This window comes from Canis aureus, chromosome 18 (assembly GCF_053574225.1).
Source record: "Canis aureus isolate CA01 chromosome 18, VMU_Caureus_v.1.0, whole genome shotgun sequence".
Taxonomy (NCBI): domain Eukaryota; kingdom Metazoa; phylum Chordata; class Mammalia; order Carnivora; family Canidae; genus Canis; species Canis aureus.
The window spans coordinates 18,719,198-18,747,112 of NC_135628.1; the positions used below are offsets into that span (position 1 = coordinate 18,719,198).

Consider the following 27,915-nt stretch of genomic DNA (forward strand, 5'->3'; position numbering starts at 1 on the left):
AATGACAGATCTGAGAAAAGAAAGCTTCAATTCTCTTTCTTGGTCACACTCAAAACCACAGCTCCAGGTAAATGCATAAACAGGTAGCAATGCTTTGCAAAACAAAACAACCCTTTGCAAAAAAACAAAACAAAACAAAACAAAAAACACAGCGGTGTGTATCTCTAGGCAGTCAACCCCAGTATAGACTTTTATCTTTTATGCCATCTATTTGAATATAGAAATCATTTGTGTTTGGAAATAGGTCCTAATCCCCACCTCGCCCCTGCCAGAGGATAATGTTTATTTGAAATAAGTCTTTGCTCTCTGTTCAGTTCTACAGTTTGCTTGCATCCAATTTTGGCCTCTTTTCCAGCTCTGAGCAGAGGGCAGAAGCATGTGTGCCTTTGCTCTCCTGTTAGTGCACTCATGCCTACCCTCTGTCATGCTGGCCTTTGTGAGGCTGCCAGCAACCCCCTCTCGGAGACATCTGTTGCCTTGCTTAAAGCAAGGCGCTTCCTAAGCACGTGACTGGGCCTTGCGGAATCAGAGAGTGCCACCTCCAACAAGAGGCGTCTGTCCACCTCGCCTCTCCTCTGTCATTTCCTCCTCCAGCCTCGGCCTCAACAAGTGGCCGAGCCTCACACAAGCTGTCAGGGACAGATGCTATGTGAAAAGAGGAAATTGGACTCCAAGATGCTACAGCTTTTTTAATTAAGTCCAACCTAAAAGCCAAATAGTGAGGCATGAAATGAAGACTTACTTGCAAACAAGCACCGCATTTCAAAGAGCAATGATGCACTGGTTCGGGTTAGCCCACAACGTCTTTGCTTTCTCAAATGTCACATTGTTCCTCATTCAGCCCATTGGATATCTTCATGTCTGCGGTGGGCAATTTGTCTTGCGTTGGTACATGAGTATCCTGAGTTTTCTTTTGTCATTTCCTTCCTCTGCCGTCCCCAGGCTAGTTGGGTTGGCAGGATCCAGTGTGTCCACGCACAGCCAAATGCTCACTCACATCTATTCATCACTCACCTCCTCGCTCCCTCGCTCCCTCGCTTCGCAAACACCCACTGATGCCCACTACACGGCAGGCCTGGCTTCACATTCTAAGAAAAAGGAAGAATAGCATTATGGCTTTCCTCTTCCGGGCTCCCCAAGCTAATTCTAGTCCTTTGCTTTGTCTCCATTTTCTCTCGTTTACTCTTTGTTTTCTATTCTGGTTCCTTATTGTTTCTCTCTGCAAACTGACTGCTAATTAAAGTGGACTAGAGGCCCAGGGCCTCTGCTGCAATTCTCAGCTTACTTAGCCAAGATCTTCATTGATTATTAAGGATGCTGAGGACTCAGGGAGTTTTAGAGAGAAGAAAGTAGGAAAAAGAAAAAAAAAAAAACCTTTCAGACACAGAAGGAAAATAGAGAAGACGTACCTTGTGACATACCCTAGAAATTCTAAAGTAATCACAAAATACAGGTGAGCCTTATTAAGATTTATTATTTTTCTAATCTACTTTCCATCATTTTAACCACAGAGAATGAAATATATTATTGAAGGTGCTTGAGAAAGTTTTCATACATTGCAAAATCAGTAAGGCAGGGAGATACCTGAGGCATCATCTTGCCTGCTTTACAGGCCAGGAAACCAGGGAGAAGGGCTGGTCCAAGACCACACAGAGAGGAACTGGCTGAGGCCTAGTTAGAGTCCCATGTTTTCTGGTCTTCTCCCCTTCCTATTCATATCCCCAGCCAACTACCCTGTTCCCCAATTCAGTGTTTTCTATTATATCAAGGTTTTAGAACATTGCATGAGATGCAGGGGAAAGTAGATAAAGCATATGCTTGCTAGGGAAATCTAATGATAATGTTTGGAGTTTTCCTAGAAAACCCACCTGAAGTATTTTTTAAAGAACTTCTGAAAAGTAGGGGCTCCTGAATGGCTCAGTCAGTTAAGCATTTGCCTTCAGCCCAGCAGAGTCCTGGGATCGAGGCCCACTTCGGGCTCTCTGCTCAGCAGGGAAGCCTGCTTCTCCCTCTCCTTCTGCCTGCCACTCTGCTTACTTATGCGCTCTCTCTCTCTCTCTCTGTCAAATAAATAAAATCTTAAAAAAAAAAAAAACACACACACTTCTGGAAAGGAAATTTCAAACAAACACAACTGAGAAAATGGGAAGAAGGAATTGACTTGTTCCAAGATCATACTCACCATTAGGTAACAGTCAGAAAAGGAATATCTGACTTTGGATTATTTTTCTTAGTTTTATTAAGGAAGACAGAACACAAAAGTTAGTAAGAATTTAATTTCACTGGATCTACTAGTTAGAACCCTTTGGGTTAAGTGACAGAAAAGACAGCCTAAGTTGGCAAATGCAAAACAAAGAATATGATGTTCTAAGAACTGAAAGATCCAGAGGTAGGTCTCATTTCAGGCATGGCTTGACACAGAATTCAGATGGTGACTAACACTTATGTGATCCATGCTGGGGACTACTCTAGGAGTTTTACACGACTGGCCTAATTTCACAACTGTCTGAGTAGCTATTAATGATTCCCACTTTACAGATGAAGAAACTGAGGCACGGAGACTAACTTGTCCTGAGTGACCCCATTAATAGATGGTAGAGCAATTCAAACTCAAGTAGCCTTGTTCCAGAGTCTAGATTTTCATCACTGCCTCCTATCACCAAAGTCTAGATTTTCATCATGGCCTTTTCATATTGCCAGAGTCCAGTTTTCCTCTATCATTCATCTCTGCTGCCTGTGTGGTTCAATTCTCTTTGAGATTCTCCCCTTCTGGAAGCAAGATAGCTGAAAACAACTTGAGCCTCAAAACCTGACAGTTCCAAGGTCCAGCCAAAAAGATTAAGAGTTTCTTTTTCCTAAGTCCCAGCAAAAGTCTCCCTGCATCTCAGTGGCTTGAGTCAAATATAAGAGAATGCTAACATTCTGACTGGCCAAACCTGGGTCCCCTACCCCCATGGAGCAGGAAAGGTGGAGGCAACCCCACCAAAAACACATGGACAGAAAGTGGACATTTCCCCCAAACACCCCGAGAGAAACTGGTATAGTTAACAGATTGTTAATGGATACTGGCTGGTAGACACAACTGGTGAACACTACAATGTAAAATTTCACCACAAGAATTAAAACACTTCTTTTTCAATTACCCAATAGGAGCTCTTGGTCTTCAGGAATCATTTCTGAAGTACTCCATAAGACGCATGGCAACTTTCATTTGTACAAAGAAGAAAGGTATATGAAAAAAAATCAACCAAGATAGGACAATCATGGTATATTTATGACCATGGACTACCTTTACCAGGCCCATTCACATCAGTTTTAGGATTCCTCAATGAACCCATGGAATCAGAATCTTCTCTTTAGGGAGGATATTGGGAGCTCATCCACTCCAAGATCTCACACAGAGTACAGGCTGTCCCCAGGGCTGCCAAGGGCCATAGCCTCTATTTTATAAGGTAGGTCTGTTTCTCACCTTTCATATAAGGCAGGGCTGGTGGAGAAAGGGCAAAAGGACAGGAGAAAGGAAGGTGATACTACAAAAGACATCTGCCTTTTTCTCTGCCCCATGGAAAATGCAAGACCATACTCAGCCCTGTCTCATTTCCCTCACCACCCCAGGTGCCAATCTTGCCTATAACTGTGCACCTCTCCGTGTGTCCTGATTGTCACACCAGAACCCCTCGTCTACTTCTCATCATAAAACACTTAGGATCTGGTCCTTCTCTGAAGCCTCAGTTGTTTAGGCACCCCAAGGTTGACTGTCCTCCTCTAAATCATCTTTATCTTTTCCCTTGGGAGTCTGAATGGAAACAAAGAAAGGTGACAGAGATTGGGGCTGTAGGAGGAAATGTTTATCCAAGGAGGACCAGGCCACCATCGGTGCAAGTGATGCCCAACCTGGAACTGATGCTGCAAAGTGAGCATTCTCTAGGAACTATCAGGACCTCCTGGCTGGGATATCGGGGAACAAGACTCAATACCCTGTACCTGGACTCCAGGAAATATTTCATTACATTTCTGAGGGTACCCTTATGAGTTGGATGACTGCCAGCAGATGATACAATTAGTTGGATTTGTGACTATTTGAAGGACCCAAGCACTGGAAGTGGGCCATCAAAATGGTGCCAGAGGACTCTGACCTCAGCGCTGTCCAGTTCCAGAATTCTGTCAATATCTCCATGAGGATATTTATGGCACACTGGTCAAATAATTAAGAGTTGAGGGGATGCTGGGAAGAAGAGCAATAGTGTTGGATGACATAGTCAGGACCAAGCAAGATATGTACCAGATTCCTGATGAGACAGATTAGTGATGAATGTTAAGCTTGTATTCAGGTTAAAATAAACATGTACAAGTTCATGATTGTGGAGACACAGCTCAGCAGGTTTGTGTGTGAAAAAAAGAGTTTTGGTTGACTCTACTCATGGTATGAGTCAACACTGCACTGTGGTTACCAAAAAAATCTAATGTGGTCTTAAGCTGTCCTGAAGGCAACGGAACAACTGGACTGTGGCTTGTGTCGGGTATGCTGTATTTTATGTGAAGCAGACCACACCAGTTTTGTGCTTTAGTCCTTGACCGTATTCCAAGAGAAAAACAGGGGCAACCTGAAATTCAGTAGGAAAGGAGTGACTGTTACGGTGAAGGGACTAAGAAACTCCTGGGAGAGCATGAGGATGTTTTGCTTGGAAAAGAGAAATGTTTATGTGAAACATGAGAACTGTCTTTAAGGATGTGATAAGCTGTCTTGGGAAAGAAGCATTCCATTTGATCTCTGTATCGCTTATGGCTGGACCTGGGCCGTCAGTGGCAGTGACAGGTGCCCGAGAGGACCTGTGGCAGCTGGACTGGCTGATCTCAAAGATTCCTGTTCAACCCTGAAGTTCTAGGTAGTAATGATTCTGACACATGACTTCTAAAAGGCACGCTGGAGTACAGGGGACCTAGGTGCACTCTGCCTCCGGAATCCTGAGTTCAAATCCTAGTGCAATAGTTTTCTATTGCTGTGCAAAACACAGCAACACAGACTTAGTGGTTTAAAACAACAGGTACCTACTAACTCACAGTTTCTATAGGACAGAAGCGCAGGCAGGGCCTAACTGGGTCTTCTACTCAGAGTCTCACATGGCTGACATCAAGATGTCAGCTGGAGTGTACTTCTTTCTCAAGCTCAGGGTCCTCCTCCAAACTGGCAAGATTCATTTCCCTGAGGCTGATGACCATGCTCCTCATTTCCTTGGGAGCTATTGACCAGGAACCACTCTCAGCTCCTAAGGGCATTCGGATTGATTCTTGCCACGTGATCCCCTCCGTAGACTTTCAGAACATGGCTGTTGTTTTCTTCAAGATCAGCAGAAGAATCACTTGCTTTGATTCTCTCCCTCCACGGAATGCCTGGACCCTCTTATCATGAGCTCACCTGATTAGGTCAGGCCCACCCTGGGACTCACTCTCTTGATTTAATTCAGAATCAACGAATGAAGGCCCACACTTACATCTTCAAAATCACTTTCTCCTTGCCATACCATCAAGAGAGTGAAAGCCTGCCATCTTTACCAGACCTGTCCACATTAAGAGGAGAAATTTGGGCAGGGGGACACCCTAGAAGTCTCCCAATCACACATTGCTTTTCCACTCACAGATTCAGATCTCAGGATAGCTGCTCGGCCTCTCTGTGTCTTAGTTACTTCGACCATCAATTCCTCAAGAGGTTGCTAGGAGGCTTAAAGGAGTTCATCCACAATGGGGTCCTTGGGAATGACAACCCATGGGTCATCAGACGTCCTGTGGTCAACGTGCTTGCAGGCAGGGGCTGTTTCATAGAGAGCCGGCTTCTGCGCTCTGTCCTATCAGCTAGCCTTTCTCTTTGCTGCCACTCTCACCATTTGGCTATAATCTCCTCTGCCCCTTTGGGTGTCTCTACCACCTACTGTTATTCTTCTTTTCTCTGTGCTTTTTCCCCCTGTCAGTTTTCTCCATTGCTTCTCTCATAATTCCTATCTTTATTACGCTGGCAACGTTTGCTGCCATTAGCCCCACAAATAAGACCATGCCTTCAGATCAGCTGACATTCTAAGATGTGGTCTACATGACATTGGTTCCTTTTGTTGGCATTCACTATGCCTCAGCCCTAAATTTTTTTTTAATTTTTATTTATTTATGATAGTCACAGAGAGAGAGAGAGAGAGGCAGAGACATAGGCAGAGGGAGAAGCAGGCTCCATGCACCAGGAGCCCAATGTAGGATTCGATCCTGGGTCTCCAGGATCGCGCCCTGGGCCAAAGGCAGGCGCTAAACCGCTGCGCCACCCAGGGATCCCTGCCTCAGCCCTAAAAATTGTTTTTTGTTTTGTTTTGGTTTGGTTTGGTTTGATATTGTTTCAGATTCCTGAAGTTATTAAATTTTGACTTATTTTCCCTGTAGGTTAAAATTTCTCCTTTACCAAGCAGATAAATCAGAAAATAATGTTTTACCTTTGAAAACAATTCAGCATCTGAACTTCCTTCTCATAGAAAAATCCCCTAGTACAGTTAAAACATTATTCATTTGGTAACAATTCATTTTCAAAAACAATTTTCAGGAACCTTCTATTGCGCAAAGTGAATCGCTCCTGGTTTGCAATCTAGTTTGCTGATGAAAACTATGAGAGGCCAGCGAAGGGAAAAGGCAAAGCAATTTCACTCTACAGAAGTCAACGTAAACAGCCAACAGTGCTGTGGATGTCTGCAGTCTTGCAAAATATAATTTCAGCCCTGCGCCCTGCACACAGTAGGTACTCAGCAGAACTTTTCTGAGTTGAATGGAGGAGATGTCTCAATAAGTGATAACCATGAATCCATTTAATTAGTTTTTTCTTCTACCAGATTCTGAACTCCAACATGAAAAGAGTTTACAAAACAAACAGAAGAACCAGTAGTAATGAATACGGTTCGACGCAGGCAGCTTGTATGGACAAATGAGCTGACATGCAGTATCAGCTAGATCTTCCGTGCTCGGCGAAAATCAGGTGAGGTCATAGCTCCCATTCTGACTGGTTCTATCATGCCACTGAGAGTCAACATGACTGTCTCTACGCTGCTTAGGTAGGAGGCGGGGAGGGAGTCCAGAGTGTCCCCACTGCTCCAGGCATCCTCAGGCCCCAGGCAGCAGAAACTGGTGGCGCTTCTTGGATTGTCAGCAAACCCAGGCAGAGTGCAGGTCGTATGCCAGGAAGCTGACACCAGGAAGAGGCACTGGCCCCAGGGCCATCTGCAAAACTCAGGGGAGGTTAGGACACAGAGGCATCCCCCCCACCCATGTAAAAACAGCCCATCTCTTAGAGGCTATGGGTGGATAGGGCTCCAAGGGATTGATCTGTAGGGATAACTATTACTGCTTTCCATGAAAATATCTGCTTCCAAATTTGTTGCTGAATGTCTGTCTTCTTTGCTAAACTATAAGAAACAAAGCATAGAAACCAGGTCTACACCCAATGCCCGGCCGAGTGTTCTATAATCAGCAGAATATTTGCTCAATTAACTAACGAAAGAACAAATGAATGGAGTCTTACATCCTAAATGTAGGAGTCATGGCAAGGTGCCCAGGGTATTCAAAATACACTGTAGCTCATCGAGTGGTACATCTTACTTCAGTTCCAGGTGTAAACAGGTCCCTGTACCCTAATCGACACTGCCCCATTCATAACTGATTGACCCAGAAAGCCTGTCTGCTCTCTCGGCTCTTCCTCCGTGTAGTTCCTTAAATCCTGGTGTTCTCTGGGTTTCTGCTTTAGACCTGTTCTCTTCCCTTTCCTTCTCTCTCACACTGTCTTTGGGTTAATTCATTCACTTCCGTAGATGTAGTTACCACCTGTGTTTCATTTTCACCTCCAACCCTCATCACCCAAAGGCAATGGGAAACCCCGACTGTATGTTCCTCAATCTCAACAGGCCCCAGCCCTAGCTTATGACCTTCCCCACCCCTTGAAAGCACTACTTCTTCTTCTGTATTTCTAATCACAAAAAAACTCATCCTCACTCACCTGCATTATCCAATTAATTCAATCTCTCAAGAGGAATCATACTTCCGGATCCTTTCCATCCTAGCCTCCATGTTCTTAGCTGAAGACCTCTTTATTTTTACAATAGCCTCCTAAAAGGGCCTCTGCTTCCCTCTCTGCCCTGCACTCTGATTCGGGATCCCACTGCTACCAGAAGATTCTTCTAAAAGAGAAACTGGATTGCATTAATCCCCTACTTAAAAGCCTTCTATTAAAATACTAGCAGTCTTAATGATCCCCCCAGACAGTGAGGGGTTCTTTTCTACCGACATTAAACAACCCCAGAGAAAAGTTCTTCAAATATGGACAAGGGAGCCACTCAATGAAATGGATGGCTCACCCTGGAATTCCAGAAAAAAAAAAAAAAAAGAAAAAAAAACTTATAAAGGCAGCACTACCCATGCATACAAGATTCCTAGTGCTTAGATCAGAAATCCTTGGACAGTCCAGAATCATCGATGATGAGATGTGATGAGAACCCTGCAATGTGAGTGAGAGAGCAAGAAAAATACACAAAAGACATAGAAATAATGGGTGAAATGAGGAATTTGGGGAATGATTTCACTAATTCACTCAACAAACATTTTGAAGACTGTTACTATAGTTTTACATCATGCTGGGCTTTATATTGTTAGTTAAATTAGATGGAATTAAATTAAATTAGTGGAAAACAACTGAAGTAGGTCACACACACACACACACACACACTCACAGCCTTTTTGGCTCTTGTCACCCAGTAAAGCTTGAACTCTCAGACTGGCTTACACATTCCTTTGCTGCTTTCCAGACTCAACTCCTACACTATTCTAAGAACCACACACTCCCATCACACAACCACACCCTATTCCTGCCTGAGACCTGTAGGTCCCTCTGCCCACAATGCCTTTCCTCCTGTTTTCCAGGTGGGAACCTCTTCTAACCAACCCACCTCTCACACCCAGGGAGAAGCTTTCCCTGAAACCTCAAACTTCCATCCTCTCATGCCCACAGAGCTATGTCATGCTCCTATTACAGGATTTCTGCTGTAGTTTGTAGTTTTTCCTCTCTCTGATGGTCTATCTCTAGTTAGCACCTGAGCCTTACCCTGTATCCCTGACACACAGAACAAATTAGGGTTTCAGTGAAGGTTTGTCGAACAAATGCATTTCGATGTCTAAACAATTAACTTATGGATACTTCGTGTACATGAACTGGTAATATTTTAGGTTCTACCTCTACTAATTGTTTTCTTTCAGTCTGGCATGTTTGTGGTATCTGTGCACCCCATTACCAAGGACAGCTGACATATGAGGGAAGATAAAAGCAGGCATGCTTTGGTTTTTATATTTTTATGAGGCTGGGGCATAATTTCAATCACCACAAGCAATTCACCAGCTTTATTTTCCCGCTGTCCTTTTGACTTTGTAAATAATTACAACCCACAATTTCAGAAATACTACATTAATACTCCATTAAAAAAACTTAATTGATAGACTGAATTCTTCAGGCGAAAATGATGCTATTACTCAAGCTACAAGCACAAGGCAGACAAGGAAGGTCAGTTGGAAAGGGAAAGAAGGGGGCTCTGGATGAGGAGAGGAGGGGGCTAGACCTCCCTGGGGACTGCTCTGGATGGAGACAAGCCAGGGGGACAGCCAGCAAGGGGAAGTATGCTCATACAGGGGCAGTCCTCCTATCAAACAGGTGGCAGCCTCACAGATCCGGCTAATCTTCCTAATTACGGAGAATCTGGCCTCCAGCCAAGATCAAGGGGGGCAATTTGACTCCTCATGGGGAAAAGTGTAGCAAGCCAGAAAAGACCCCCGCCAAACAGGTGATGGTTCATGGCAAGATTTCAGACCCTGGGGGGAGGAGTGGTGCAGAGGGGAGTTAAGGTCCTCCACAAAAAAAGAGGCCACTGTAGAAGCTCAGTGGGAGACAGTGAGCCAACACCACCGAGCCTGAAGGAAGGCAGTGGATGAGAGGGTATGGGGGTGTTTGGGGCGCTCTCCCGAGACACCACAGACACCAGATCCTTCGAAGTAAGACGAATTCTAATCTTACTGGTGATGGGTAGGGTCTACTAACAAGCTGCCTGATTTGATCAGTCATTGGCAAACTGGGGCTCACAGGCCCATTTTGGCCAGCCACCTGTTTTTGTAAATAAAGTTTTACTGGAACACAGCCATGCTCATGGCTGCTATTACGCTATGAAGGCAGAGATGAGTAGTTGTGACAGAGACCATATGGCCCTGCAAGGCCTAAAATATGTACTATCTGGCCCCTGATAGAAAAAGTTTGCCAACCTTTGGTCCAGAAAATGCCCAGGCTGCCTCTCAGACCAACAGAAATCAGAATCTCTGGTAGCAAGGTTGACGCATGAGTACTTTTTAAAGCTTCCCAGATTATCTCAATGTGGAGCCAAGGTTGCAAACCCCTAGTCCGGCCTGTTGCCGCAACTCTGAGAGGCATCTGAAGAAGTCACAGAATCAGATTCCATCTCAGATGAATAAGTCAGAGGGAAGGGTGGTTCAGTGCTTAAACTTTGGGGAAAGAAATCCCTCAGCTGCATCCTCACTCTGCCACTCACCAGCTATCTGACCTACATAAATCAACTCCCAACAGCTCAGTTTCTCCATCTATAAAATGGGCACAGTAACAAAACCTACCTCATAGATTGCTGGGAGGGTCAGAGGGATGAGTGCTGGTAGGGCTGTCAGTGGTGTGGCATATGACTGCACTTGATAAAAGGTAGCCAGAACGGGGGATGGGGGAGACCTGGGCCGAGACGCTAACTCCATCCTGGTTTACAGCAGCCGGAGGAACTCGCAGGGTTGCCACATGTGGTGCCCAAGGAGACATGTTCGTCAGAAGCTAAGCAGCATCTTTAAGACATTGCTGGGAAAAGCCACGGTGCAGGTGCAAGGACTAAACTGCCAGCCTGCATGAGCAGGTGTGCAGTCCAGGGGAGCTCGAGACACATCCCATGGCTAAATTCTGTGCACATCTGCTCCTGCTTCTGGGGCTCCTTGTCTTGGAGCCCTGGCTCACATTATGGACAGAAGCAGTTTGTCTTCTTGCAAGGCTCTGGTAGGGTCTGGTGAATGCCTGTGAGAGACCAAACCCCAAGTCCTGCTGCTTGGACTACATGCTGGGGCTGGGCACATTTGTAGGTACCTGCCCTGCAGATATCTGCCTTCTGCCCACCTTTGCATGACCTCCATGCCAGTTTGGGTTTGATATCAGTTTGCCAAACTCTTACCCACGTGATACAAGGAGGGCTATGGTCTCCTCCACACAGAGGACTTCTTTGGGCACACAGCCTGGCCCCTAGAGGTGCTCCAACAATATCTGTGCCTCGACCATTCAACTAACATGTGAAAGGCATGCATGCTACAGAATTCTCAGGGCTACTTGCTCAGCTAATGACCTGCATTGGGCAGACAGGGTGGTCCCTTCATTTCACAAAAAGGCCTAGGTCTTGTAGGGTTAGTAACCTCTCCCAATTGCTGTAAAGATGGGTGGGCCCTCAAATATATAACTAGAGTTCTTGGGAACCCTGGCAGGATTTGGTGACTCTCCAAATCAGGAAATGGTAAACCATGACTTTATCCCTGAGCCCAGCCACAGCATGACTCTGTTTGCAGTAGGACATCTTTTCCTGCATATTGGTTTCAGGCTTGAGCTAGAACAGGATCAAGCTGAGTGGCCAGTTCCAGAAAAGCCTGGTCAATACCATCCTGAACTTAATACATGTATGTGTAAGGAAAGGAGGCTTAGAACCATACCAGTCCCCTACCCACGAAGCCCTGAACCTAAAATTGGCATCACGTATGATGACCTAAAACAGGTGGGGGTTGAGCCATGGTTAAGGGACAGTCTCTTGATACTACTGGAAAATCCAGGAACAAGCCAGTAGGAAGTTCTCATCCTATTGGTAACACTGATGCTAATGGCTTTCATTTACTGGGTGCGTATAAAGTGCAAAGAGATTTACTCACACGCAATTTTTATTTAATCTTTATAGCCATTCTATGAAGACTTGGAGAATGAAATAGTTGCACAGCACATAGGTTTTATTTATCTTATTTTTAAAAAAGATTTTATATATTTATTCATGAGAGACACAGAGAGAGAGAGTCAGAGACATAGGCAGAGGGAGAAGCAGGCTCCCTGCGGGGAGCTCGATGCGGGACTCGATCCCAGGACCCCAAGATCATGCCCTAAGCTGAAGACACACACTCAACCATTGTACCACCCAGGAGTCCTGCCACCTAGCTTTTAAATGGCGGAACTGAGATTTAAATTCAGGCCTCTCTAACTCTAAAGCTCCCATTCTATTTTCCTAAGTTGTACAGCCTCCCCAGAAGGAGCTAGCCATGCCTCTGCTGTGGCATAATCTTGTTCCACCAAACAATGTTGGACTGAGACAGGGAAATGATATCCATGCCCCCTAGGAGAGTCCCTAGTAAACTCGAGAAAAACTGCACCTCTTTGCCTGTGAAAGTTCTACCTCATGCCAGGGGCTCGGCCCTGAATTAGACTCTGTGTCTCTTATTTTATAGGATCTCAGGGTCTCCTCAGAGCTCTTAGAGTCTTGCATCTGATCTCCCCCATCTCACGAATCTATCCTTGGCTCAATCCCTGGGTTATGTCTCAGTAACAATTTACTCCGCTAAGCAGCAGACACCTTCTCTTCATAAATACTGATGATAGATAAAACGTCCTATCTTTCACCTTATCTAAAGAGGATGAATGATCTAATTCTTTCACTTGCAGAGCACAACGTTGTGGCCAGCTGAGACCAAACTAGGATGCAATCCCCGTTCACCTCCTTCTGAACCTCCCGGCTCTGCTACTAGACTGGTTAAGGAGAACTACCCTGACTGGGGAACCAGCCTGCCTGGGTTCAATCCTGGCCCAGCTGGTGAAACATCAACTTCACTTTACTTGTTTGCAAACTGGGAATAATAACAGCACCTCTTCCAAGAAGCTACGGTGAGAAGTAAGACAGTCTATTACATGTAAAATACTTAGCTCAGTGCTGGCATAGGATAAACACTCTGCAAATATTAACCGTTATTACTAGTTGAGATTATATTGCTGCTTCTACTCCAGTTGGTATTATATATTCACTTGATCAAAATTAACTGTACTATTTTCAAAACAGTGCAGAAAATCATGTGTTACCGCTCAAGGACTGGAATCTTACACATGGGAAAACACTCAGGTACAAAAATTGACTTCTTCTGTCAACTTCCCCCAAAATACAGTGTATTACTTTTAATGGCACTTGACATTTTTTCTAAGACTTGGCCATATATTCTCTAACTTATCCCTACACTAACCTGGAAAATCTACTTTGCAGATGGAAAACTGCAGTTTCAGAGATGTCAAGTAATAATAATAATAATAAATAAATGGTAACATTTATTTTGTGCTTCCTGTATATTACACAGTGCTTTAAGGAATTTTTATATTTACTGACTTTCGATTTTTTTAAATTTTTATTTATTTATGATAGTCACACAGAGAGAGAGAGAGAGAGAGACATAGGCAGAGGGAGAAGTAGGCTCCATGCACCGGGAGCCCGACGTGGGATTCGATCCCAGGTCTCCAGGATCGCGCCCTGGGCCAAAGGCAGGCACTAAACTGCTGCACCACCCAGGGATCCCTGACTTTTGATTTTCTAAACAACCCTATGAGATAGATGTTGTTGTTACATCCGTTCTATAGATAGGGAAACAGAGACCCAGGTTAAGAAATCACCTAAGAAGCAGGCTCACAGAGAAAATGGGAAATGGATAATGACACTTCCTTAGTGTGGTGCCTGAGTTGCACAACTAGATTTGGTGGTCAGCAAAGAAAGACAATATCCATAGGCCTTTGCTGTGGTGGCACTGTTCTTACATTGTCCCCCTTGCGCATGCGTACACACACACACACACACACACACACACACAACCTTTTCTTCACACAGGAGAATCCCTAACTCTCCTTCTCACTAAAAAATTCTGTGATTGTAGCTGAATCTACAGAAACCATCCCTCTGCCAGTTTTGGAGAGGGCTGAGCACTGAAATATGTACAGTGGTCCCTCCTTACACACCAGGTGAGTCCCAAGACCCTCCCTCCTATGATGTCTGAAATCACAGAAGGTACAGAACCATATGCTATGTTTTTTCCATACATAACTATGACAATGTTTGATTTATGAAAACAGTAACTAATAATAAAAGTGAGCAACTATAACAATGTACTATAATAAAAGTTATGTGAATATGGTCTCTCTCTCAGAGTATCATATTGTGCTATATTCAACCTTCTTGTGATGATATGAGATGCTAAAATGCCTATGTGATGAAATGAAGTGAAGGGAATGACACAGGCTGTGACATAGAGTTAGGCTACGGCTGACCTTCTGATGATATATCAGAGGAGGAGCATCTGCTTCTGACCCGTGGTTGACCATAGGTCATCGAAACCTCCGAAAGCAAAACCATGGATAAAGGGAGTACCAGTGTGGTCGGTCTTCTCAAAGGACAGAGAGTGACCCTGAATCTTTTCCTAGACACATTTAAAACATCTTCCAACTTTAGAACAACATAAAAACATGGTTTGTTTTGTCTTTTAGCAGCCTTTCTTTGATCTGCACATTGGCTGCAGACTGGCTGGACCCACTGTCCTTCCCTAGCAGGAGAGTCTTGGCCTGAGCAAAGCTAGATCACGATCCCTATAAATCATCACTTTACATTCATGCTCATCTTGCTGGTGTCACAGCGCTGTCAGTATCTTGATTAGCGCATGAAAAAGGGCGTTAAGATGAAGTGAGATGAATCTGTGCTGCTCAGGAAGTACCAGATGAATCGGTAAACTGCCCAGTTATTGGTCCCTTGGAAAGCAGATTTAAGCTGCTCTGGGGTCCTGGAAACACACAGCTCAGAGAGGCCATGGAGCAGCTGTTCCTCTCTTATAAAGCTTTCCATGATCGTAGAGAGAGAAAACATATGTGCTGGCCAGGCCAAGTGGAGCTCACACAATTTGAGATTCACATTCTGAAAAGCACAGAGAAGAGACTGTCTCATGCTCCGGATTATCTTGTTTGCCAGTTAATGAGCAAGAACTTGTCCAGACTGCCCAACAGGACATTCAATGTCAATCTTATTCTAGTTGGCCTCTGTGATGCTTTGTGGAATGTTCACATGCACTGTTCAAAGGGTAAAAGATTTAAAAAGAATTATCCGCTTGGCTCACCATTACCCACTTTCTGCTAAAGTAGAAATGTCATTATAAAAGATGGCCACATGTTAAGCATGGAGAGAGGTAAATTTCTGGGAGTTTACACCTAGAGAAGCAGTCCTCAAAGGATGGTCTGGGGAACCCTGGAAATCCCTAAGACCACCTTGGGGTCTGAGAGGTCAAAACTATTTTCCTAAAAACACTATGACATTATCTGGCTTGTTCAATCTCATTCTTTCTCGAGTGTACAGTAGACTTTCCCAGAAGATACATGACACAGGATATAGCAACAGACAAGAGAATCCAACTGTCCCTCACTAAGCCAGATGCTAAAGAGATTTTTCAGCAAAGTATAACAATGACGCTATTCTCACTAAGTACTTTTTGAAAACATAACTTTTTAATAACAATAATTTATGTTAACATACAATTGGCATGTTGTTCAAAAAGATCTGAAATTTATTTTTTCAATTTCAAAGTTTTAATTTCTAATATGGTAAGTATTAATTGATGTAACCCATAGAAAGTATTTGGGGGCCATCCATCATTTGTAAAAGAATGGCAAGGTCCTGAACCTAAAAAGTGCGAGAACCATGGATTCAGAAGAATCTGATGTTTTTCTCTTGGCGGAAGCATGCCTTCCTTCCCTAGCTTTCCAGCCAAGCATCCATCTGCTTCAGACTCACCACCTTCTTAGTTTGGGTGCAGGTCCTCTCCTCTGTAGTCTTATTACCTGCCTTACCCCCAAATCCGTACTATTGAATTGCCTTTGTTCTGCCTATGACATGGATCCGGGAAATTCACAGTTGTTCATTCTCCCTGGCAAGGCAGAGAGAGGAGCTTTCCTCAACCACTCTACTCTCCATCAGGCAGTGCCCAGATGCGTGTGAGAGCTGCCACTTTTGCCTGGACCATCAATCAACAAATGCTATGACAGGGGCTGGAGAGAAAATAATGATTCAAAAGGATTGTGACAGATGCACATCAATAGGTTGACAATGGGAGAAAGGTGCACACAGACCCAGGGGCTCAGAGATGAGCCGGCGCCTAGGCCACACAGAGGGAGCCCCGTGTCTGTGATGGTGGACACAAAATGCCAGCCTGTCACTATGTAGGCAGACAGAACCACACAGATCAGGTGTCCCCTTCCAAGTGTGAAAAGACTGTAGCCACTTTCTCTGTAGGTTCCAGGACCTCAGAACTCCCCTTACAAATGAGGCTGGACGTGGCTGTCCAATTTTCCCAGCACCATTTATTGAAGAGACTGTCCTTTTTCCAGTGGATAGTCTTTCCTGCTTTGTCAAATATTAGTTGACCATACAGTTGAGGGCCCATTTCTGGGTTCTCCATTCTGTTCCATTGATCTATGTGTCTGTTTTTGTGCCAGTACCATGCTGTCTTGATGATCACAGCTTGTAGTACAACCTGAAATCCAGCATTGTGATGCCCCCGGCTCTGGTTTTCTTTTTCAATATTCCTCTGGCTATTCGGGGTCTTTTCTGATTCCACATAAATCTTAAAATGATTTGTTCCAGCTCTCTGAAAAAAGTCCATGGTATTTTGATGGGATTGCATTGAATGTGTAAATTGCCCTGGGTAGCATGGACATTTTCACAATATTAACTCTTCCAATCCACGAGCATGGAATATTTTTCCATCTCTTTGTGTCTTCCTCAATTTCTTTCAGAAGTGTTCTGTAGTTTTTAGGGTATAGATCCTTTACCTCTTTGGTTAGGTTTATTCCTAGGTATCTTATGCTTTTGGGTGCAATTGTAAATGGGATTGACTCCTTAATTTCTCTTTCTTCAGTCTCATTGTTAGTGTATAGAAATGCCACTGACTTCTGGGCATTGATTCTGAATCCTGCCACACTGCTGAATTGCTGTATGAGTTGTAGCAATCTTGGGGTGGAGTCTTTTGGGTTTTCTATGTACAGTATCATGTCATCTGCAAAGAGAGAGTTTGACTTCTTTGCCAATTTGAAACTAGATCATTCTCCTACACCATACACAAAGATAAACTCAAAATGGATGAAAGATCTAAATGTGAGACAAGAATCCATCAAAATCCTAGAGGAGAACACAGGCAACACCCTTTCTGAACTTGGCCACAGCAATTTCTTGCAAGATAAATCTATGAAGGCAAGGGAAACAAAAGCCAAAAAGAACTATTGGGGCTTAATCAAGATAAAAAGCTTCTGCACCGCAAAAGAAACAGTCAACAAAACTAAAGACAACCTACAGAATGGGAGAAGATATTTGCAAATAACCTATCAGATAAAGGGCTAGTATCCAAGATCTATAAAGAACTTCTTAAACTCAACACCCAAGAAACAAACAATCCAATCATGAAATGGGCAAAACACATGAACAGAAATTTCACCAAAGAAGACACAGACATGGCCAACAAGCCCATGAGAAAATGCTCCGCATCACTTGCCCTCAGGGAAATACAAATCAAAACCACAATGAGATACCACCTCACACCAGTGAGAATGGGGAAAATTAACAAGAGAGGAAACAACACATGTTGGAGAGGATGTGGAGAAAGGGGAACCCTCTTCCACTGTTGGTGGGAATGTGAACTGGTACAGCCACTCTGGAGAACTGTGTGGAGGTTCCTCAAAGAGTTAAGAATAGAGCTACCCTATGACCCAGCAATTGCACTGCTGGGGATTTACCCCAAAGATACAGATTCAGTGAAATGGCAGGATGACTGCACCCCAATGTCCACAATAGCCAAACTGTGGACGGAGCCTTGGTGTCCATCGACAGATGAATGGATAAAGAAGATGTGGTCTATGTATACAGTGGGATATTACTCAGCCATTAGAAACGATGAATACCCATCATTTGCTTCAAGGTGGATGGAACTGGAGGGTATTATGCTGAGTGAAGTCAACTGGAGAAGGACAAACTTTAAATGGTTTCATTAATTTGGGGAATATGAAAAATAGTAAATGAGATTATAGGGGAAAGGAGAGAAAATGAGTGGGAAATATCAGTGAGGGTGATAGAACATGAGAGACTCCTAACTCTGGGAAACGACCAAGGTGTAGTGGAAGGGAGGTGGGCAGGGGGATGGGGGGAGTGGGTGATGGGCACTGAGGGGGGCACTGGACAGGGTGAGCACTGGATGTTATACTATATGTTGGCAAATAGAACTCCAATAAAAAAATATACCAAAAAAAAAAAAATGAGGCTGGAGCACTGTCTCCATCTCTGTCCTGCAGATCAGAATAAAATATTCACTTCAATCTAACACACCTGTAAACAATCACTGAGCTCCTCCTAGACACCTGGGTAAAATGCTGGTGGGAAGAAGTGCAAAGATTAATCAGAAATGCCCCTTCCCTGCACTCCAGGAGCAAGAAAAAAATCGTTAATGGATCTGCTTATTAGCAGCAAAATGATCAGATTTGAGTCTTAGCTCATGTCTCTTACCTGGCCTGTTTTCTAGAGAGAATGGAAGAATGCAATGTGAGAAGGCAAAGCAGCCAAAGAAAGCGCAGAAACAGAAGCCCTAAATAATGCACAAGACTGGATAATCAACGTTTGAAACACAAGAAATGATTCTGCAAGAGAAGCCACTCTTTGTTTTTTTTTTTCTTTACAAATGCTATTTCTTAACCTCAAATTCAATTGTTGGCCTGGACAGAAAGAACCTGGTTTCCTACCCGACTCAAAACTCCCACATCTGGCCTGGTTATGCTCAGGTTCCCAAGCAGGCTTCACCTAAGAGGCCCTTCAGAGGCATCCAGCCAGTGGGACACCCAGCCCAGAGGGCATCTGCGAGATGGAAAGGGAAAGAGTTCCTAAATTCTAACACTTACCAATGGCAGAATGCTTCATCTTTGAAGTAGCCTCTGGAATCGTCAGGTTCCGTGTTAAAATGGGCTGCCTAAAGACTACCTGTCCATGTAACAGGCTGGAAGCACACACCCGGTGCCTGGAACTTGTGTCCTTGCTGTCAGAGGCAGGCGGGGACCTGCCTCAGCTGAATTTAAGGCAGGCAATACGTGGGGACGAGGAAGGAGATACAAGGAGCGTTGCTGGTGAAGCATCTCTGAAACCATTTTACCCATCTCCCTCCCTTCTCGCTCCCCTGCCTCTCACCTCCTCCACCCCATCTCGACTGACATTATTTCTGTTCAGCAAGGTTTTGAGATGCTGGGAACTGTCTTTCTGAAGCATCTTCTAATCTTTTATGAAGATTATCAAGATCATGTAATTCCAAATCTTCTGCACTATGAACATCAAAAGCCCGTTAACTAATTAATTCTATGCTTTTAAGGATTATCTGCATATTAGAAAAGTACCATACCTATCACACACAAAATTATATCTTTTTCTTTTTTTTAAGATTTTATTTTTTTATTCATGAGAGACACAGAGAGAAAGAGGCAGAGACATAGGCAGAGGGAGAAGCAGGCTTGCCCCCCCTCCCCACCCTGGGAAGCCTGATGCGGGACTCAATCCCAGGACCCCGGGATCATGACCTGAGCCAAAGGCAGACGCTCAACCACTGAGCTACCCAGGTGCCCCAAAATGACATCTTTTTTCTGTCAGTCACACAGTCTCTCTCTCCCTTCCTTTCTCCCCTACTCTCTCTTTTTCTCTTTCCAGAGTCTCTCCCTCTCTCACTCTCCCTTTGTCATTCTCTCTCTCTCTCTCTTTCTCTCTCTCTGCTCTGTCGCCACAAATACACTCCATGCTTATTGGCCTATGGTGCACTCAAACATTAAAAAATGATTCAGCAATTGATAACATGTTAAGCCATTTGAAAACTGTCAAAATTGGAAATGAAGAATGTAGCTCCTTCATTTCACAAGCAGCTTAAAGGCAAGTGCGATGGGCTTCTATAGAAGGCCGTGATGGATTCGGAACGCAGTGCTTATGTGAACTGAAGCAATGAGTGCCAACCAGCAAAGCGATTGTGAGGATTAAATAAAAATAATGCCTGTAAAGCGTGTACCTCAATGCCTCGCACATGAATAGCGCTCGGCAAATGATAGCTATCATTATTATCAGGAAGTATTGATGACAGAGGCCATAAAATTCAAAAGAGGAAGAGAATTAGAAAGACAGAGACCACATATACCAGAGATTGTTTGTTGATCCATCTGTGCATTGTTTAAATTGGCTTCACAGTGGACAAAGCACTTATATTAACTTTTCTGATCCCAGAACAAGCCTGTGAAGTAGGTAGGACAGATGGTATCATCCTACTTGACAAACCAGGATGGGACAGAGGGCCAGAAAGCTCTTAAGATGGTTTTGGTGTAAGGTTTAACAGTCATTAAGTGGAGGGGACCAGAACAGGAGCCACATGGCTCCCTGAAAGGGAACAGTATTCTCCATTTGGCTGATACCCTCAGTCTTTCTAATCCATGGCCCTGCCTCATCTTAAGAACTGGTCTCTGAAGAATTTAAGATTAAAATGCCAAAGTCAATCCAATAAAAGGTAACTCGATTAGCCAACTATGGCCTAGGTGAGTGAATCAAAGCGCCCCCCACCCCTCAGCTTACCAGGCAATAGTTACAGGGTCCCCTCCTTTCCTGAGCAGTGCACCCTGTGTTAGGGGCCGGGACCCTGCCCACGGTGATAGGAGGAAAGTCATGCGAGTGCAGGGACTTGATTCCCAGCAGCCCAGCTGCCGTGTTGCCTTCTGTGGCCGCAGCTCCAATTTAGCACAGAGGATTACAGGCTGGCAGCTGTCAATTATGCAAACCAGATTGACTCCCCATGGCATTCCACATCTGGAGAAGCCTTCCTTGGGACTCGGTACAGAGGCATCCGTGCATTCTCAGTGCTATTATTATCTTCAAAACTACCTAGAGAATATTCTCTTCCAAATGCAAAGATTAAGAGAAGTTAAAATGCATGGCATAGTTAGTAATTTTTCCTGAAAAAAAAAAAAAAGAAAAACATACTCTGTAGCCAATGCTGGTACCCAGGAAGACACTATTTTTTAATGGCATGAAATACAAAAGACATAAAAAGCACCATTGAAAATGCTGCTATGCTATCAAATAATTTATACTTCCTCCCATGTTATCTAAAATAAATGACACTTTTGAGCCAATCACATATATTAAATACGGACAGTTTGTTTCCCAAACCTTAATTCCGGGGTTTTAACTAAGCAAATAAAATAAAGAAGATAATTAAAATGACTTCTGTCCCATATCATGCATAGGAAAAATATGCAGGGTATGGGGAAGAAAAAGGATTTAGCACAAAATATTCAGCCATCTCAATGGAAAAAAACCTTCCCCAACACAAATCGATAGCTCAGGCTGCCTCTCTGTTTGCCCTGCCTAACTGGGGACTTTGCTATGAAATCTGATTACTGTTATCAGCAGGAAGCTGATTTGGCCGTCCTGCTTCAAGGAGAGTCATCCAAATTACAGAGCCGCCAAAACATGGGCTGGGTGATCCTGGCACATGTAGATGGAATGCTCTGGAGCCTCTCCTTATTCTATGGTATGGAGAAGATTCTGTGGCCTGACTCAACATAGACTGTTCACACAGGCAACAAATACAAGATTCCCAGAACAGGGACACATTGGCCTCCCAAGTCATGGAATAAACGAGAGAAATTTTAAGAGTACCAGTGCCTGGTTCTGGGTGCTAGGACTCACATCCCTTCAGTTCCTCCCTGGAGAGAAGTAGTTCGCTTTTTGCCTCCTTTAATAAACTGTTGAGAAATGCCTATTTAGTGCCTCATGGGCAGAAGGTCCTGGGTTGTCCCACAGAGGTACAGAGAAGTGGATCCCAACAACATGCCTGCCATGGAGAAGTACAGGAGAGGTCAGAGGCACTTGTGAGAATGTCAAATGAGTACAAAGTTCTAAGTGCTCCTGGAGCCAAGGGGTAGCTGGACTTGAGCCAGGGAGGAAAGCATCAAGGGGATGGAGAGAGTTGACCCATACTGGGTCCTTCCCTTAAGAGATAGGAAGAACTTCAAAAAATGACATTAGCTTCCCACCTTAAACAGAGAGAAAAGCCAATATAGTCAATTTGTTATTTTGCAAAAGATGATCATCGAGGCCAGGGCTGGATGTGAGGGATATCACTGCTTGAATTGGTAGAGGCTTCTGGAGGGGGCTCTGGTTCTTGTCGTTGGCTGTGTGGTCAGTAGTTAGGGTGGGAAGGGATGGGAGGAAGGGGACAGGAGGGCAGCACTCAGAACAAGCCTGTCACTCACATGGAGGTTGGGCCACAGTGGGACCTCTTGGGGAATGAACCTGGGCTCAAAATCCTGCTTCACTCTTTCTGGCTAGGTGACCCTCAGTTCCCAACCTCACTTCCCCGGACTGTGAAATAGGGCAATGCCTGTCATGGCAGGGAGCTCATTAAGTTAGGGGTCTACACCTCGGAACACAATATCTTGCATACAAATAGTCAATATATGCTAGATCTCACTTGACTCTTCTCACATCATCTTGCCACCTGCTGGGACCACCAGTGATAGATTTTTCTGGAAAATGCATAATTCCACAACTCTTATCTTGTTGGTCCATCTGATAGGCAATATGGCCAAATTGAAATTTAGGAAATACATTCTTTCCATTCATAGGTAATAATACTACTTATTTAGTATCTTATTAGATCATCCATTCTTTTTTTGACATGAGGGATGGTAAAATAGAGAGAGAGGAGGTGGGAATGGAAAACTTAAGGAAAAAAAGGAACTATTTATTGAGTCTCCCCCTCTGGTGAATGCTCAGTGAGAAAGCTCTGCTGATGGCCCAGTTTCCTAGGAAACTCTGCTTAGAGACCTCATGCTGTAAGTGTATCAGCAGTTTGCTTTGTAGAAGACACACACATCTGGCAGTCATTTGGGCAATATGTCACCCAGCCAATGGCATACAGAATATCTGAATTAGGTAATTTTGAGGTGAATTTTCACTCAAGTGGCAGTCAAGTTTTTATCATTTAAATCAGACTTTATGAGTTGACTCAAAATGTAAGGCTTTTCCTTCTTGTTATACTTGTCCACCATGGAAAGGGGTGTCCTTTGTACTTAGTCTAGTTGGCATCAACATTCTGTATTCCTCAGCTCTTGCTCACTGCCCAGGCTACAGGACTCTCCTCCCTACATGCTAGAGAGAGGCGCTGAGCTCCTGGACCCAGAAAAACTCCTTTCATTCCATTTCTCTTGAGAAGACTCCTTCCATTTCCAGTAAAATCCTTTGGATTCCGGGAGTGACAAGCAGGTAGATCTATCCTAATCAGAGAAGATTTTTATTTAATCATCTTGTCTTTGCTCCAGGAGTCCCTATTGCCCACTCACATCTCTTAAGCAGTTTACAAAGCTCTGTTAGTTAATTAGCAGCCTGCCTAGCTCCACAGTCAGGATCCTTAAGGAGGCAAAAGTAATACTCAGAACAGACCAAGGTTTCAAGAGGTTTTATGCGTTTGGTCAGGGACTTTGGTCAGGTTCATCTAGAAGAGCAAACGAAACTTGTGCTGTCTTCTTTGGCATCAGATTATAAATGTGCTTGCTGCCTCCTCTTCCCCAGATGAAAATGGGTGATTTCTTAAGCACTGTGTTCACTCTTATCTTGTGTCCCAGTACTTGCGGCTTCTTTTATTTTTGCTCTCTCTTGTCAAGATGGAATCTCAATTAGGTTCTAAGACACATTTTTGTCAGAGCAATATTATTCTGCAAGTCCTTTCATGTTATTTTGATGAAGAGGACATCTTTTATAAACTTTGTCTGAAAACATCAGTGGATGAAAAGAGGAACAACCGACTTCAGTCAGAAACCCTAAGACTCAAAAACTCATTGAAGAAGATGAACACTAACACGTTCTATGATGTTTGGCGGAAAGGAAATCGAGGGCCCAAAGACTGCAGCTTCCCAAGGGAGGAGGAAGAGTGCCCAGAGGAAGGAGGAGGAATATCCAGTCAGGAGGCAACTCAGAGCCTTCAGGAAACTTGAAGCTTGATAAATGGGTGAATGTTCAGTGGTGTCTAGGCAAGTGGAAGGAATGAGGGTTGCATCATGGACTGTGCTGGTAAAATAGCCATGACACCTCATGGGTGGGGGTGGGGAGGATGTTCAGGTTCTCAAAGGAGAGTCTATTTCATGGTATGTTCTGTGATTCTTTAGCAATGTATAGTCAACAGTCAGGAGATGTTTGCTGAACCAGAACCCCCTAAAACTCAATGTGATGAGGACATAGTAAAAACTCTGGGTTCTGTCCTAAGTGCTTCACAGGTACTAGCTCATTTCATTCTGTGAGGTTGGTACCAATATGGCAGGTAAGAAAATGGAGGCATAAGCAGGTAAACCAACTTGCTGAGGATCAAGCTGATGATTGATAGTGTAGTCTGGAATAAAACCCAGGCATTCTGGCTGCAGATTCTGTGAGCTCAACCACTATACCACATAAACCATAAGGACTACAGTCCTCTGGGTAACTTCTCGATCACTTTTTAAAATATACCCATCCCAACTGAAAGTATATTTAGGAATTATGCTGGTTCTTAAATTACAGTGAGTTTTCATTTTCTTTTTGTCTAGGAAATACACATGGTGGTGGGGGCAATTATGGTCTGGTTACCATGAACTGAATTAGGTAGAGACAGGGTTTTTTTCTTTTTGCCTGTTTGTGGAATTCTCTAGGTACTTTCCACCCGCATGATTTCACTGTGACTAATAGAAATAGATTTGATATCTTTTCTCAATGGATTGGATTTTTCCTGAGAAATAACAAACTTTCTTTTAAAAGGCCAATGACTTATTCTATTTAAATCTAGTTGCTTTTTTTTTTTTTTTGCAATTAACAGTCAACTCTTTCATCCATTTTCAAAATTTTTAAATTATTTTTTAAATTGTGGTTTATACAGGATGAGTCATACCATTTTAACCATTTTAAGTGTACAGTTCATTGGCATTAAGCACATTCACACTTTTGTGCAAACATCGACACCATTCATCTCCAAAACTCTTTTCATTTTGCAAAACTAAAAACTGTACCCAATAAAATCTACTTTCTTTTTAGTAAGGAAGTTTCATTTTCATAGAAAAAAATAAAAGAAAAAATTAGGCAAAGAAGAAAGGAGTTAGTTTGCAGAATGAAGTCAACCCAAAGAAAACAATTATATTCTATCTAATCTCTATAGTACTGATTTTTTTAAAAAGTCCAGATCTTTGTCACCTAAACTGACAGCCTAATCTTGATATAATGCAATTCTCTTTAAGGTGGTGTAACTTATTTTAGCCTAGTAAAGAGAAAATAGTTTAAAGTATTAACCATGAGGGTTATCTTTCTGACTGACACAAAACAGGATTAACATTCTCTTTGAAATGTATTACCCCACTGGACCTCATACCCAGGATTCTGATTCAATTGATTACCCGCATTTCTTTAAGCTTCCCCGAAGAGCCTGGAATGTAACCAAGGAGGAATCCTAAAGTTTAAGGGAGTGACATGAGCTGAATATCAATTTGAGGCCATGGAGTAAATATGCAGAAAGCAGTGGGTCTCAGCCTTCTGGTTTTTCTTAATTCAGAAATGACTTGGAGAATGTGATGAAGCTATGGATCATACCCTAGAGATATATGTCTACTCCCATATGCTTGCAAAATTCTTATCCTATTTCAGGGGCCCATGGTCCACCAGAAGCTGACCTTCACATGCTGAGCGCAGAATAAGCAGGGACAATAGCCAAAGAAAACACCCTGAGGAACACCAAAAAATAATGAGCCATCTGAAACAAAGGAGCCAACCCAGGAGACTGAGTTGGTGCAGGTAGACAGTTGGAAGGAGAGCCAAACGAAGCCAAGAAATGGGAGGATTTTAAAAGAAAACGGTAGTACAGAGTCAGATGCTATGCATGCACCAAACAATGGCATTGGATATGGTTAAGAGCAGACAGCAGGACCTGTGAAACAGTCAAGCATGCTCTGCTGGAAGACAGGCTGCAGAGGGATACTGTAGACATACAGAGGTGAGGAGAGCAGAAAGGACAATGGAAGCAGCCGTTAGGAGGAAACTACAAAGAGGTATGTATGTGGGAGGGGTCTCAGGAATGATGGGTGCAGAATGATGAGGGTGGAAATGAGGAGATAGATGGAGTTTCAACATGGTAAGTGCTAGTGTGAACAGCTGCCGGACCTCCTCCTTCCCACATCTACTTGTCTGCCTCTGTCTCCCCATCTTGCCTGAGGTACATCCTTCTCCCTGACCCCCAGACTCCAAAATATCTAGCCATCTATTCCCTAACCCTACATCTTCATCCGGTTGCCTGGTTCTCTTAATTCTACATCTGACTGTTGTCACTACTTTCCCAGGTGTCCACATCCCCCTTTTTCTCCCTGCCCAAGCCTCATCCATACAACTCTGCTTTAATGCCACACCACTTCTGCTATGTTTTCTATCTTCTTTGTTATATATGGGCCTGCCAAAGTTCTTTGGGTCAGATTGTATTTTCCAAAAATGGCCTGCAACAGTATTTTCCATCCCACGTGATCTCCTACAATGTGGTACTGATGCTTCCCTCCTCCCATAGAAGGTGGGGTCTAGGCCTCCTCCCCCGAATCTGGACAGACCTTTGACTTGAACGTAATCAAAAGACTGGCAGGAATAACAATGAATAGGCATTATCAGAAAAAGACCAGGTCAGGGGCGCCTGGTGGCTCAGTCATTTAAGTGTTTACCTGCAGTTCAGGTCATGATCCCAGGGTCTTGAGATTGAGCCCCACATCAGGCTCCCTGCTCAGTGGGGTGTCTGTTTCTACCTTTCCCTCTGCCGCTCTGCCTCCCCCTGCTTGTACTCTCCTGTGCACTCATATTCTCTTTCTCTCAGATAAATAAAATCTTAAAAAAAAAAGAAAGAGAGAGAGAGAAAGACCAGGGCAGAAAAAGGCAATGGAGCTTCTACCTTGTTTGATGGAACTTTTGTGCTTGCAGCCCTGAGCCATCTTGTAAGAAGTCTGAGTACTTCAAGACTGCCATGCTGTGAGGAAGCCCAGTGCCAGTGAGTAAAGACACTCTTGAATGATGGCAGCTAAGCCTTCAAGTCTTCCCAGCTGAGGCCCCAAACATCATGGAGTAACACAGATTTGTCCTTTCTGTGCCTTTCTGGAATTCCTGATCCACAGAGTCCATGAACCTAATAAAATGGTTATTGTTTTATGTCACTAAATTTGAGGAGGTTTATGGCAATAGTAACTGCTATACTTCTCTCCTGGATTGTTAGTGTCCTGAGAGCAAGATCTGTATCTGGTTTTCTACGAGTACAGTGCTGATCTGTGAAAATGAGGTGACCCTGAAAATAAAGCAACTCCCTGCTTTCTCAATGAGAAAATAAGGAAAACAGCTTTCTGGTTAGCTTGAACATATAAACTTTCAAGGCTAAAGATGAAATAGTTAATTTTCCATTTATAATATTTAATTTACATGTGCATATTCACAACCACACATTGTAGAAGATAACATATTTAGAAATATGGCTCTTTTTCTTTCCCACATTTTATGACACAATTTTATTAAACTCTTGATACACATTTTTGTCAATTCTTGGTCATTGTTAAGAGTTACCTTTTGATCATCTAACGAACTTTTGGAGCCCTCCATCTCCACATCCATTCACCTGATTTGAGATAAAGCACTTTGGAATCTGTGTATGATGCTGTCACTGGAAATT

At 43.6% G+C, this 27,915-nt stretch overlaps 1 protein-coding gene across 2 annotated transcripts in view; it reads right to left on the reverse strand.

The window, feature by feature from the left end:
- CHN2 (chimerin 2) overlaps positions 1-27,915 on the reverse strand; it is a 296,328-nt gene that overhangs the window by 207,275 nt on the left and 61,138 nt on the right. The window contains exon 1 of one of the 2 annotated variants that reach the window (XM_077856374.1): positions 743-776. The exons of the other annotated variant lie outside the window; for it this stretch is intronic. Coding sequence (XP_077712500.1) covers positions 743-761 — 19 coding nt within the window. The 5' untranslated portion in view covers positions 762-776. Of the gene's footprint in view, positions 1-742; positions 777-27,915 lie in introns of those variants that run through there. 2 annotated transcript variants of the gene reach the window in all.